The sequence below is a fragment of the Musa acuminata genome, chromosome BXJ3-10 (assembly GCF_036884655.1).
Source record: "Musa acuminata AAA Group cultivar baxijiao chromosome BXJ3-10, Cavendish_Baxijiao_AAA, whole genome shotgun sequence".
Lineage (NCBI taxonomy): Eukaryota > Viridiplantae > Streptophyta > Magnoliopsida > Zingiberales > Musaceae > Musa > Musa acuminata.
This window is the reverse complement of record NC_088358.1, coordinates 28,989,201-29,003,588: the sequence shown is the minus strand read 5'-3', so window position 1 is coordinate 29,003,588 and position 14,388 is coordinate 28,989,201. Positions and strand designations below refer to the sequence as shown.

Below are 14,388 nucleotides of genomic sequence, written 5' to 3'. Positions count from 1 at the left end.
CGGCTCGGTACTCTTCTGCTCTTATTTCCTTGTGGAGATCGACCGCTGATGCTTGGTCTTTGATCCTTGTTTGCTACCATCGCCTCTGCCTACTTCCATCCTCCTCCGATCTTCCTTTTTGCTGGGCTTCTTGTTCAGGTAGGCGCGCCGAGGCAGGACGCCGGAGATGGCCTTCGTCAGTAGCACTTCCCCGGTGTTGCTCGTGACCGGATTGGCGAGCAGGTTCAGAGCCTCGAGCGAGTTGTAGTTGGCGACAAGCTGATCCAAAGCCTTCGCCTGTGAAGCCCCTTCATACGGAATGCACGCCTTTACCTTTCTTTGCTTAAGATGGAAGGCACCTCAGCGGCGGCCAGAGTGATCCGATGACGCCTTCGGTTTCAGCAGCTGCGGCGCGGCGATCGTCGACGACAGGAAAACACGTTTGATATCTTAATTCTTTGCCTTCGTTTTGATCCCAACATATCAAAAAGGTCGCTATTTGCCTCGTCGATCGAGAAACCCAATGTCCTCTCTCGGTGCAAGTACGCCTCCCTTTCATGAACTAGAAGCTGTTCTTTGATCAGCGACGACAGAACTAATCCACCCTGCTTTCGTTTCCTGCCGGGAACAGAAGAAAGACACCAAAGGAAGATGAACACGTCGAACCACCTAATAAGTCAACCTGACTCCGCTGGTTTAAATAGAAGTCGGTCAATTCTACTCGGATTAAGAATCTAATTGGTTCCCAATCATTAATTTCTTGATCAACAAAAAAAAAAAAAGGTAAAAAAATGGTAAATTAGACGAGAAATAAAGAATTATTGTCCCATTCATCGATTCACGAGTCTTGATTACTCCAATATTGTTTCACGAGTAGATTTCGGATAGGAGAGTAAGTCGGACTCACTCCAAGTCCTTTTGACTTATATCCGGGGAAAAACTATAATCTTGCATCACTCATACATTTTATGAAAAATAATATGATTATTTATTCAAAGATTGATCATTTCATTATAATTTTTGGTCTCTTTATATAGACCACAAATACAAAGAAAAAAAATACTAAGGAAGAAAATGAAATCATATGAAGGTGATTCAATATATTATATTTGGTTATCTTTTGAGAATATTAACTTCTATAATTGTGTTATGATGTAATATATATATTTTTTGTTCATGATGGTTTTCCTTTCTTGTAAAATGAAATCTACTCCTTCATTTATTAGCAATATAAAAAATAAAATCATGATTATTTAGGATGTTACTATGTGGCAACCCAAATATATCAATCGAATTAGAATCAGAGAGTTCACTATTATTAAATCATAAGAAAAAAAAATAAACTAACTAATAAGAAAGAAAATTAAATCACATCAAGACAATTCGATACATTATATCTTGTTATCTTTTGAGAAAATAAATTTCTAAAATTATATTATAAAATAATCTTCCTTATTTGTACATGATGCTCTTCCATTCTTTTTTCTTTATTAGCAACCGATAAAATAAGATCATGATTCCTTCTTCTTCTTCTTTATTAGCAAGACATAAAATAAGATCATGATTGTAAACTTGTCTGATTCATAATCATGTGGAACTCTACAAAATTATGTCGATGGCGTACCTTCGAAGCTTAAGTTAACTTTTGAGTTAATGGTATTAGTTGAATGTCGAGTTTATAAGAGTTGGAAGAGTTTATAAGAGGTAGAATCAATGGAGACTCTGTCGGATGAGACAACAAAGCTGATATGTGATCATAAAAATAAATATTTCTTCAAATTGATGAGAGTTTTTCGACCTAAGTAAAGAGTACTCGTGTCACAACTCTCATAGAAGGTTGTTAAGTGCATTTGAAAAATCAAAAGAAATGATTAACTATTTAAACAAATGACTCATTACAATTCAAAAAATATATATGAGGAAAAAATCACCAACAAATATGCAAAGAATATATACTTCAAGATTAATAATATGAGGTAGAACTAATCGATATGGTTAATAGATTATATATAGCAGATTAAAAAATAATTGGCTAAGTACAATCAATTCACAAGTGTATTAGGAAAAGAACGCCAACAAAGAACATACGACATCAAAATTAATAATACAAATATATTTATCTCTAAACATAAAGTTTTGGGTGCTATAGATCAATCCATAGATCAACATAGCTTCCGAGGATGGGAAGAAGATGAACACACAGACGATCAAGAGTTTGAGTAAGAGGTGTGAAAGGACATATTCTGGTATCACCCCCGCGGTAACAATCAAAAATCACGTTAGCGTCAATGTGGAGTCTTAAGATTGATATGGTGCAATGCGTTGACGTGACACCTCGGACTCAAATAGGATGGTCGCTTGTTCCCGCACTGTCTGAAGTCGTACAAGACAACATCATATAGTACAGAACTTTTCCAAAAAGCTTGAAACGATGTCGCACAATGTCGATCTATGCATATCGATTGGCGCTCGCATGAAAGGTACGAGCTGACCTTCGTTCATAAGTATAAAAGTCAACCTCCTGACCAGTGTCCGGTGTGTAACTTCAAACACTCAAACTCCCTCAAACACCACTCAATACTGACTTAGGTTTTAGAGGGGTCGAGTTGAAAATCTCTCTCCCGACTTTAGCCTTGAACTTGCCAAGGAGGGAGCAATAACCCGACGAGAGAGGAAGAGCAACTCCTTGCTCTACCTCAGATCAATTTTGGAGATGAAGTCTAGACGTCGACTGCCTCCATTCGAGCATCCGCATGAATAACTCTACGCACTCAGGATTGAACCAAGCTCTGTTGATCCCGGCATAAGGTTCCCAAAAAGGTGGAAGCATGACTGAAGTCCGATATGATTATTTTAGATGACTGCAACACTGACAATGTGATTCCTCTACCCAACGTCAAAGGTAAGACGCTAGCAAAGGACATCGAGTACATGAAGAAGCACGCCGGCGAGGAGCAGGTGGCGGATGAGGAGGAGCTCAGGGCATGGGACGGTGAGTTGATTTGGATCAAAAGACAGTTGTGTCGAGGGAGGAAAAAGTTTGAGCTGAGGCGACACCCTTCAAGATTGCATGCATCAGAAGCATTTCGGACAAGACTCCTTCGATATCGAAATTAATTTCTTATTCGAAGAATTTGATCAAATGTCAAATCTACAAAAGTATAATCGTGATGAAAGAGCTCAGATTTGAGGGATCTTTTTATAGTGCAGCATGAAAACATTACACTCTATCCGGCCATAAATACAATTATGCACCAACTAATATGCAATCGAGATTAATATCTGATTTCTATGTTTAGAAAATGATGAAACATATGACCATTTACAATCGAGAAGCATGCATAATCAGATTTCCAGAGAAAGGATGGAAGCTCGTCTCAAATCCGCAAGCAAGTCTTGCACAGATAACTGTATCATCGAACATTGCGATATATGGTTGCATGTAGAACAGCTTGATGATTGCGCCTGCCTCGGTTCTTGAGAACGGCAATCAGATATCCATCATACTACACCTGCAGCAGAAGGCAGAAAATTTGGGATAAAGCAAAAGATGAAGTATTCGAAATGCAATGTCAGGAGCAAAAAATGGCTGCAGATACATACATTTACAAGGCATATTTCAACTATGAAAGCTTAGAGAGGTAAAGTAAAATAATAGCTAAGATTTGCCATGTTTCATAGCCATGAGGTGCTTTTAGTGGCTCCAGTGTGCTTCAGGTGTGTAAAGAAGTTTCAGTCTTGAACTGCATGTCACAGAAGATCCACTATGAGCCACCAATTGTTCTGACACGAACTCGTAAACCCTTCATGATAGATGTTCTTTTCTATTTTCTTCCAACACCAGCATTTTCCATCCTCTCTTTTTTACCTAGTCTATTGCTAGATTTTAACTGAGCAATCCTAGAACGTATAAGATCTACACCCCGGACCATTATATTAGTTTACCATATGATAGAAACTACCATCAGAGAAGAGACCATTTTATACTTGCATAAGAGAATCTTTCTGATGATGTCTAAATTATTCTTATTTGATATGCTTAAGTAGCCAACATTTACCAAGAAAAGAATAACATATAAACAAATTAAGTGCAACAAAAGGTAACGAAACCGGAACATTTTGCAGTGCATATAAGTCATATGAATGCGGAGTATATTTTCATCAGTTTGCGATACTTTATATTCTTAAAGACTGGTAGTCTTCTTCCAAGATTATTATTCTTCACAATTTAAACAAAGCAAAATAAGTGATTATCTTACATCAACAGATGTTATCCATGCCTTTTTAGGTACCCCTTGAAATTTAGAAGCAAGCCTCCGCAGAGTCAAACCAGCAAAATTATAGAAAATTTTCCACCGCGTTCCACAACACTATATTTATCAAAACAAACGAATGAGCAGCTTTTCTAACAGCAATAATCAGAAAACTTAGCTCAGTCAGGTCATTATCTCAAATTTTTAAGGTCATTTTTCTAGCATGGTGGAATGATTTCTACTAAAGGTGTTCTCAATATTGGTTTCATAAACTAGATTTCTGGATTGAACAATTCAGTTCTCAATTCTCAGATATGTTCTTCAATTAGATATAAAGCCGAAAAAGAAATTTCAAAGAGAAAGCCTCAGACTACTTTGGTCATTCTTTAGGATTGTAAGCTCAAATTTATTTTCATAGAAAGGAGGCCTCATACCATCTGCCCATTGTGATTCTTGAGGGGAGAATCAAGAAAGAATGCTATTATGTGCCGACATAGCTCTTTGGATTTTTCAAGATTAACAGCATGTCCAGCATTGCTGATGACCACTAACCGAGCATTATCCCCTAAATGCCTGGAGATTTTAAATTAAAGTCATATAAAATGCTAAAAAAAAGAAAAAAACAAATTCAAACTGCAACTATAGTACGGCACACAGACCTCTTTAATCTGTAACCCAGTTCTAGTGGAAAAATCTGATCTTGCTCTCCCCAAATTATCAAGGTTGGCTGCAGGGAGAAACCATTGTCTCATCAATAACATGATTCTGAAGTTCATAAAACAGATGAAGAAAGTTGCTGAAATCACCTGGGTTATCATTGGAAGGTCCGATAGCTTCCTGTCGTTGATCAACGCATGGATTAGCTCTGTCTTTTCTCTCACATAATTTGTGCACATCACCTGCCATAGAAGACAAAACTCAAACTATCAAACCAAATTTAGGTGATCAAGCTACATCTATACTAGAACAAAAATCCTTAGGATGAAATAAAACTGCATTTTTGCTGTCGGTTAGGCAAAATAGGAGGTTTATATGAATGTTTAGCTGTTAAGGATGCATATGATTCAGATCAAATAGAAATAAAGCATGATGATTATGGTTTGGGTAATTTGGATTGAATTCCAGAAGCATTGTCACAGAATTGCACACTTAGTGTACAAGAAGCTACAAGAAAAGAGACAAGAGAGGCCAGCTCTCACCTGTATGTAATCCCAGAGGAAGCAAGACGGCATCACAGGCGGCGGCCGGACGAAGGACAGCCGGACGAGCTGCCGGAGCTTCTCTGGCCGCTGAGGCAACAGGATTTCGATCGCCTCCCCCATGTCCGACACGACGAAGAGCCCCGAAGCGAGGTCCCGCTCCTCCAGGCACACGCCGGCGCAGCACAGCACCACCCGCTCCACTGCCGCCGGGTACATCGCCGCCATCCGGTAGGCCACGAACCCGCCATAGCTTACCCCCATGAGGCCGAAGCGCCGCACGCCGGCGGCCTCCATTGCGGCTGCGATGCAGCTGGCCTGGTAGGACTCGGACCGGTCGGGGCCGAGGGCCTTGGAGGCGCCAAAGAAGAGGAGGTCGGGAACGTAGAGGTCGAAGCCGGCGCGAAGGAGAGGGCGGAGGTAGGCGGACCATTGCCAGATGGCGGTAGCGCCGAAGCCGTGGAGGAGGAGGAGAGGGGGCCGGGAGGGATCCGGGCGGGCGGGGACCCAGCAGTGGACGGTGGCGCCATCGGCGAGGGCGGTGGAGGAGGGACGGAGGCCGGCGCTGAGGAAGGCTCGGCGGTAGCACCGGTCTCGGGCGACGGTGAAGCTGAGGCACCGTGGCATCTCGGCTGCCGCGATCTGCCTCGGCCGACCTCGAGATCAGGATCGTTAGTTGCGGAGGCAGGTTATTGATTGGTCCAATTGGAACCTTCCTAGCCGTTGGATCTTCGACAGGGATTGGTAAAGTCCGCTGTATCATCAGCCGCAGGGACCAGGAATTTACCCGCTAATTCGAGGACGCGTGCCAACACGGTCGAGTGTGATGCCTTGCTTTCCAGTCGTGCGTTTCCCACTCAACTTTGAGACAGAGCACTGGGGAGGGGCCCACACGGGTCCCGCCGCCTCTCGTGACAACGCAGGTAGAACATCATCTTGGGGATCCAGTCGGTGTAGTATCTAAATCATGTTGGTGTTATTATTGCTATTTATAAATTATTTTAGGTCATTTTCCTCAATAAAAAACACAATAAATATGAAAAAAAGAAGAACAACCAATAACCACACGAGCGGAATTTTAGTTTAATTTGACAATGGTAGGTTGACGGAGGATCATGATCGAGGCTCAATGGTGATGATCGGACATCCTAAGTAAATCTGATCACTTAAAATTCTAATAAACAAAACACAATTATGAGATTTATTATTACTGAGTATTAAGTCATCGCGACAAGTACATAACTTAATTAGATCGCTAACTTGTTTTATAAATTTAGTATCATTTTCCAATCAATACCGATTAACTATAGATATTTCACTCTCATATGGGATAAATTATAATTGACTTTTACTTCCGTAAAGATTAAATTGTCAGGCACCGGCCACATGTATTTTATACCCACAACCAACTAATCCATTTCCTCACAAAACCACTTTCTGGTAAGCATTTCACTTATATCAATCCAAGATTAATATTCATCATACAAATTTGATTTTACAAGGATATAATTGAGAATTACTATAGAAATAAATCTGGTTGATCTTATTATCTTCCTAGCATGTTAGATTCTCAATCAACATGATTCATATGCATGATTTGAGGACAATCAATCTTCCTAACATGTTAGATTCTTAATCATATTCCGTTATGACCATATGATTTACCATCAAGTAGTGGGAACCATACTCTATTTGGCGGTTGAACACGTGTCCTCCGAAATCACGATCTTACGCCACGTTAAGCAAGCATTACATTCTGAAGCCCATACGGGCCGAAGCCCACGAAGGCCTAATAGCGTTCGTATTGTTTCGAACCCCGTCTCATCTCCCTCCACTTCCGTGCTCGTACGGCGCCCTATTCCCTTCCCGATCGCCCTCCCCGAGCAACACGATACCTGCCTCCCGAAGCCATCGCTCGGTGATCGCCGCCTCCCAGAGATCCGTCTCTGCTATTGATGACCAGAATCCAGGGATCCTCTCTCTCTCGGCGCGAGTTCTCGGTCGGGACAGTAGCGCTGGGAACTACCGGTTTCGAGATTTTGCCTGGAAAAGGTGGGTTCGCCTCTCTCGCAGTACCCGAGCGTTTTGGTCAAGGGGTTTGAAGAGAGTACGGTCTCTCATGCTGAGGAATCGGATCTCGGGGTCGTCCGGGATTGGCTATGTTGAGAATCATTGTTCACTTCACCACGGCCATGGTAATCACAACAAAGGACACCAACAGTGAATTAGTTGTGTACCATATTGACCGTTCTACAAATTGCAGAACGGGTATTTGTTGTCAATCTATGCTCAATTTCTGATGTTGATATGCAAAAATACTTTTCCCCCATAATTTCTGGTTCTGGGACTATGACAGATTAACTTCTTTGTTCTACGGTCTGAAAAGCATCAGTTTAGCGGGATATAGTATATGCGGTATTCATCGCTACGAAAACTACGTTTTGCATTTTCCACACATTGTGTGAAAATGGAGGTGCAGTCACAAGGTTCCTGCCATTTTTTGATTAGGGAGGATGAAATATGAATAGCCTTAATTAAGATTGGTTCTGTTACTCGAATCCTTGACTCTAGTTGCATTAGAGAAAACTGTGCTAAGGCTTTCTCTTAGACTTTAAGTAAGAAGGTGATTACAATTTTCGCAAACTGCAATGCTACGGAAGAAAGTAAGGCTTTTATAGTCCCTGTTATGTAGCTTCCAATACAATATATTAGTTGTTAGTTGTGGTAGTACGAGTATCATGCTACTCATAAATAACCCAATAACATGTTTAGTGAACAAATCCCCACTTGTGACTTATACACAGATTGGATAATTCGGTTGGGTAAATAGATGAACTCCAAGTCCATTATTTTTTTCTGCCGTTGCTATGACCACTAGAGCTAGATATGTGCATGCAGAAATTTAAAAATTATGAGTTAATACACCAGTCCAATATGTGGTTTGTATGATTTCTACATAATAGCTTAAATTAAAAGTGTGAACTTGGTCAAAATCAGTAGGTGTCAAATTCTGTCCTCATGATACATCATAATATCTAGAAATCTGTTGGCAACAAAACCACTGCTGGGAAACCAAGTACTCAGTTTCATCCATGCAGGATCAGAAGTTGCAAAAGCTGTGTTCATACGTGCAAGAGGATGGGATATTGCAAAATCCTAATTGTATATTTGATTTTATAAGCAACTCATTTGTCCAGTAGCTGATCAATTACATAACCTAAGTATGGACTTTTATAGTGAAAAGGCTTGTGATGAATTAGAAAATATCCCTTGGGATGCTAATGTTAGTCTTGGATACAAACAATCTATTGCTTTCTTAATCTAGGACACAAACAATCCAAGTAATATGTCATATGGACGAAGTTGTTCTATGTTATTGTGCATGTAAGTAAAGATGAAAATGAATCATACAAAAGATTAGAGGTATTTTCAGGGGAAAAAGGGCAATAGCAGAATCGCATGAAAAAATAGAATAGCTTGTAACTATGATGTCTGAAAAGAAATATCTGAGGTGAAATGAACTGTAAGGCTAAGCAGTAAGCACTAATTCCAATTGTCCGTTAGAAAAAAGGAGTACAAATTTAGGTTATATTAGAAGGAATAACTTCCATATGGTTGATGGGTACTGGCCCTTAAAGACTAAACTGTTTTTTTCTAATTACACAGTATATATCAGTATATATTTGTGAACTTATTGACATTTTAATTTAGGTGTTTAGACCATTGTCACTTTCAGTTGAGCATGCAATTATTATGTTGTGTCACATTTTCTCCTTGAGTTAGTTTTAGGCAATCTTCTGCTTTTGTTGACTTCTAAAGACATGCAAGCAATTATTGACATATGTTCATAGATCGATAGTCATGTGAAGAAAACTGTGTACCACAAATGGCTGAAATTCCAATCACTACAATAAGGCATTCCACTTCTTTTCAAACTTGAACTTGTCAAGCTGAATAAGTAAATTAAATGTTGAAAGAATTATATTCCTTATACCCTCTTTAAACTTGTCAAGTTGACAGTAGGATATATGATATCGTTACTTGTATTATTTTACCTTTAAGCCTATGCTCAATGGTCCACAAGTGGATCAAACTTATGGAGTGAGAAATTTATGACCTAAATAGATAAATGTGCAGGTAGCAAAGAAGGAAGATATTACTGAGAATATAAGGTTCCAAGCATACCACAGATGAACTTGTCAATTATGTTCTATGAGGTTCTAGGGACAAAACTTTTTATAATGTTGGGCATGGTCATCTAGAAAATTCAAGTTAAAAAGTCTCATGTAATTGAACTGTGCAGTGGTGCTTGGGATTTGCTTCTCTGGTGGTTGCAGCTGATGAAGTCTGTTCAAGAATATTATAATATATTTGTCATGTTGAAGTGTTGAAACATTGTTTGATTAGGTATGATAAATTTACACCTGTTCTCTGGTATAACTTGTGTGGTGATACCTACTGAGTTTCTGATATAAGAAAGAGACTAGGTGAGAAGATTGAGACTCACTACATCTACACTGTCAAACACTTGAATTTTCCCCACCATTCTGTTATGGTGTAACTGCTTTGGATCCCAAACTCTAGTTGAAATCGTTTATGTAACTATTTAGATTTCTGCTATCATAATTATCAGCATAAGACATACTCTGTTGTAGTTGCTATCATGAACTGTCTTATTTTAGTTGCCTTGTATCTTGGAATCTCAGCAGATGGTGTGTTACTTGATTAACTAATGTTTCCGAAAGTTCTAAATCTAGCCACAACCACTAAGCTAGAAAGATTCAGCCACCTAGGAGTGACAGGATTTACTGTTTAAACCTGTTATTATCATTGAATCTTGTGAGATTAGCATTAGATTGTCCAGATCCTGCAGAAATTATATAACTGGTACACTATGTTGGGTTCAATTAAGAAGTACTCTGTTGATTTAAATATGGTGACCTGTGTAAATGCATAGGTTGTAGAATACTATTTGATGCATATGATTCCCACTTGTTGCATTATTAGACTAGAAGTATGATGTCTTCATTGTACAATTCAACAGAAACTAAGACAAATAAGCAATCTGGTGTAGAAGTCATCTTCAATTATTTGGACGACAATACAGGTTTGATATAGATGACCACATTGTTTTTCGAAAATCTATTGGCATATGTATAGATGAAGATATGCAGACTATTTGCTGAGGTAGTTGACTCCTTCAGGTGGTTTAGTGGGCATCAACTTGTTTACATTTATTAATTTAGGGTTATGTCTGCCGACCCCACTTCTTTTTCCAACAGTTAAAACTGCAAGATAATCTATGCATACTGTTGTTGCAATGACATTGCTTAGACGAAAGGCAGGTAAGATAAGAAATTGGAATGTGACTACATTATCCGTTCATTTTATTAGATCTTGCATCTATAGCTCTACTTGGTGAAATTAATGATAGAATTATTGCAGGATATGTTTAAGAACTTGATGCACAGCCTACTTGTTATGAGTTGAAACTGAGAGTTACAAGGAAATTGGTCGATTAGTTGAGGTACAAATCTACATGCACTGTTTGGTGTCATAAGAGATGCATTTGAATATTTTTTGTTGGTTATTCATCTCAGAAGGAATCTTAGCCTAAAAAACTAATTCAATCACATAACGTGACACATTTTATTATCTGAAGTCTTTGGTACAAAATGACTTTTGATTACTCAGTTTTATGCACAGAATTGATTGTCTTTTTGCTTGCACACTTTTCGTTAAATCTCATTAGGATATACTTAGCTTGAACAATTACAGGCAGTTGACTTTTAAGCTCTTTGGAAATGATCAAGCAACAACTTGTATTTGATTCAAGCTCTTCTGGGGCCATTATGAATCATTGCTCCTGTTGAACCAATTTTGGAGCTGTACCGCACTGTCCCAGAAATCTATTACATATCCATATGAGAACCTTATCAGTGGCATGATCGTGCAGGTACTAGAGGCTATGTCAATCATGGAGATCGTCCTTCAAAAGGCACCCTCGAATTAGGCAGGCAAAATTTTTAATGATGGCTGGAAGCAATCTTGTAACTCCATGCATATTATAAATATGTGATGTCTTCCCGTGTGGGATTTGATTATGCTATGGTCATTGAAGATGCTAAATGTTTACAGGTGGAGGATCCAAACTTTGCTACTGGCTACAAGTGGACTTGGATTGATGCTGTCTACCTACCATGACATTCTCACTAGGTACTGTTTTAGTTCACTTTCTTTGTGTTTCAATCATAACAAATATTTAGATTAAGAAATTTTTGGGTTAGTTCCTGTCTCGTTGTCTTCATATTTTCGTTAAGAAGGAAACGTAGTGAATGTCTTTTTTTGTTTTTGCTTTTTCCTCCTCTGCTAATCCAAAAACTTCTCCATACCTTCATCCCACCTGCTCGTTGCCTTCTGAGATTGTTCCAACACCTTTCTCACTGCAGTTCATGTACCTGCAAAGCCACAGTCTCCGGGGTTTCTACCAGAGATGGCCTCCCTGTGCTTTCTTGTATGTAGTCCTGAGCGCTTTTCGTCTAGTACTGGCCTCTCATCTGCATGTAATTCTGACCTAAGACTCATTCCTAGAGAGAGATGATAATGTTTCAAGCATAGGTTCTGTACCAATAGGGATTTTGTTCATGTGTGAGCTACGCACACACACACACATTGGACGACAACCAGAAAAAGGAGCGTACCGTAAATCCTTTATCCAATGAAGATTATGTTGGCCTCAAATTCTTTTGTCTCTCATAAGTCTTTCCTTTATCAAATGTTAGACCTCTTATAATTTTTACCCTCCTTTTACTAGAGGACAATAAGTTAAGACATTTCCCAACTTCCCAACCAAAACAAGAACTTAGCATTGGTGGTCTTATCTGTTCCTACAGAACATTTCAACCTTCTGATGATAGTTTAATATTATGTTATTCAGCAAAGTATTGTACTGATAAATATTATAAGCCTGCGATAAACTGAACATATTCTTGCAATAAACTGGAAAAAAAGAGGAATCAACGGAGTTGGTTGGGGTGGGAAACTGTCACCTCTGAGCATGTCCCCTCTACCATAGCAGTGGATCTAATTTCCTGTGCATATGGCAATGCCCATCCAATAGAAATGTTTGTTCGGTACGAATCCTATTTGAAGTGATTAGAATATGCTTGTAATTGACCCATTATCCTCAATTATGAGTTTTTGACTGAAACAGCAGCAGATGACTTCAAACGTGGCCACAAAAAGAAAAAACTTGGATTAGAACAAAAACATTTTGATCAGACGAGTGTTTTCTATGCCTATGAGAAGCGAGCCTAAGAGGATTTAGAGCTAATTTAAGGTTGTTTCTTTTTTCCATAGATCAGGTTTCATCTGGCCATAGAATACTTGTGCAGAAAAGAAAATTTGCCCTTTAAAAGAGTAATAGAAGGGTTAGTTGGTCATTTCACTTGGATGCATTAGACATGATTAGATCCAGTGTATAAATGGCTTTGTGCGCTAAGATTGAGAGGAGGCAATTTAAGTTCTGAACCTTCCACAGCAGGAGAGGATGGGAAGACCCCCATGCTGTGATGAGAGTGGCATCAAGAAGGGTCCTTGGACCCCTGAAGAGGACCAGAAGCTCATCCAATACATCCAGAAGAATGGCCATGGAAGCTGGAGAGCCCTTCCTAAACTTGCTGGTCTCTCTCTCTCTCTCTCTCTCTATATATATATATATGTGTGTGTGTGTGTTTTTCTCTGTCTTCTATTTTCTTTTATATGTAAGAGGTGTGGTTTGGTTGTTATGCAGGGCTCAACAGATGTGGTAAGAGTTGCAGGCTAAGATGGACAAACTATTTGAGGCCAGACATAAAGAGAGGGAAGTTCTCACCAGAGGAAGAGCAAACCATTCTTCATCTCCACTCCATCCTGGGAAACAAGTACACGGAACACATTCAAATATCTTGCACCACTGGCTCGTCTGAAGCTTCTTTTTATTGTTCCTTCTACTTTTACATTCTCAGGTGGTCAGCCATTGCAACCCACCTCCCGGGTCGGACCGATAACGAGATCAAGAACTTCTGGAACACCCACCTGAAGAAGAAGCTTATCCGTATCGGCGTCGACCCAATGACGCATCACCCGAGGATGGATCTTCTGGCCACCTTGACTCAACTTCTGTGCATTGCAGACCTCACAGGGATCATGGAACTCCGTGCATGGGATGATCATGCAGCCAGGTTTCTGCAGTCTCTTCTCCAATCTCCAGCAACAATTAATATGAGCAGCTTCAGTAGCATCATTCCTGAGATGAAGCCCATGAGTTCAATGAACACGCAAGCCCCAGATACTACTACTTCAGTTCCATCTCCTGGCCTTTTTCCAGCAGCTATATCCAATGCTGAATTCTATGGTGTGCCAGAGATGTCATTCGGGTTTCATCAGCAGCCTCTTGGGAACTATATAAAACAGGATTCGACTTGCAACGATGAACTAGAAGCAGCCATGTCTACTCCATCAGCTCTTCTCAGGGATGCCGATCGATCATTGGGCAATGGAGACAATTGCATCATTTCCAGTAATGCCGGATGCGTGCTTCCTCCATCTTTCTGGTCTGAGTTCTTTGACGACCCCCTTGTGCGCGGACCTATATGATATATTTCCCTCGTCATCCTTGCGAGGTTTGTGCTTGGTGGATTCGAGACTGTCGATGAGGAAACGCCACCCTTTCTTTTCTTCGTACAACGTTTGCCAATGCACATATGTTGATTGTTATCCTCATCTTTTGTTAAGACAAGCAAATAAAAATATGATTGAAGAAAGAACCTGTCATCTACATACATGGATCCGAGTCAATGCCATAGTTAAACTATACGATGGCAGAAAAGTCCAGTTGATTGCCTCTTCTTAATCCAAAGTAATATAAAGAGCCACATGTTTCATCACCCATCCTTGTTCGTGCAATCGAAACTATT

The 14,388-nt window shown here is 39.7% G+C and overlaps 2 protein-coding genes across 3 annotated transcripts; one reads left to right on the top strand and one right to left on the bottom strand.

Annotated features, from left to right (window-relative positions):
• Positions 1-3,147: 3,147 nt before the first annotated feature.
• Positions 3,148-6,107, bottom strand: LOC135650878 (uncharacterized). Of its 2 annotated transcripts, XM_065170529.1 has the most exons (6): positions 5,432-6,107; positions 5,039-5,131; positions 4,892-4,959; positions 4,667-4,805; positions 4,239-4,349; positions 3,148-3,491 (listed from the first exon to the last, which is right to left on the bottom strand). In XM_065170529.1, the coding sequence occupies exons 1-6, from the start codon at positions 6,056-6,058 to the stop codon at positions 3,486-3,488; spliced, it is 1,044 nt and encodes a 347-aa protein (XP_065026601.1). In that variant the 5' UTR covers positions 6,059-6,107; the 3' UTR covers positions 3,148-3,485. The 2 variants fall into 2 exon arrangements, with proteins under 2 accessions (XP_065026601.1, XP_065026603.1); XM_065170531.1 differs by lacking the exon at positions 4,239-4,349 and having other exon boundaries at positions 5,432-6,105.
• Positions 6,108-12,903: 6,796 nt separating this feature from the next.
• Positions 12,904-14,265, top strand: LOC135650838 (transcription factor MYB93-like). The gene is made up of 3 exons (XM_065170462.1): positions 12,904-13,113; positions 13,224-13,353; positions 13,438-14,265. Exons 1-3 carry the CDS (start codon positions 12,981-12,983, stop codon positions 14,066-14,068), a joined length of 894 nt encoding a protein of 297 aa, XP_065026534.1. The 5' UTR covers positions 12,904-12,980; the 3' UTR covers positions 14,069-14,265.
• The last annotated feature ends 123 nt before the right edge of the window (positions 14,266-14,388 follow it).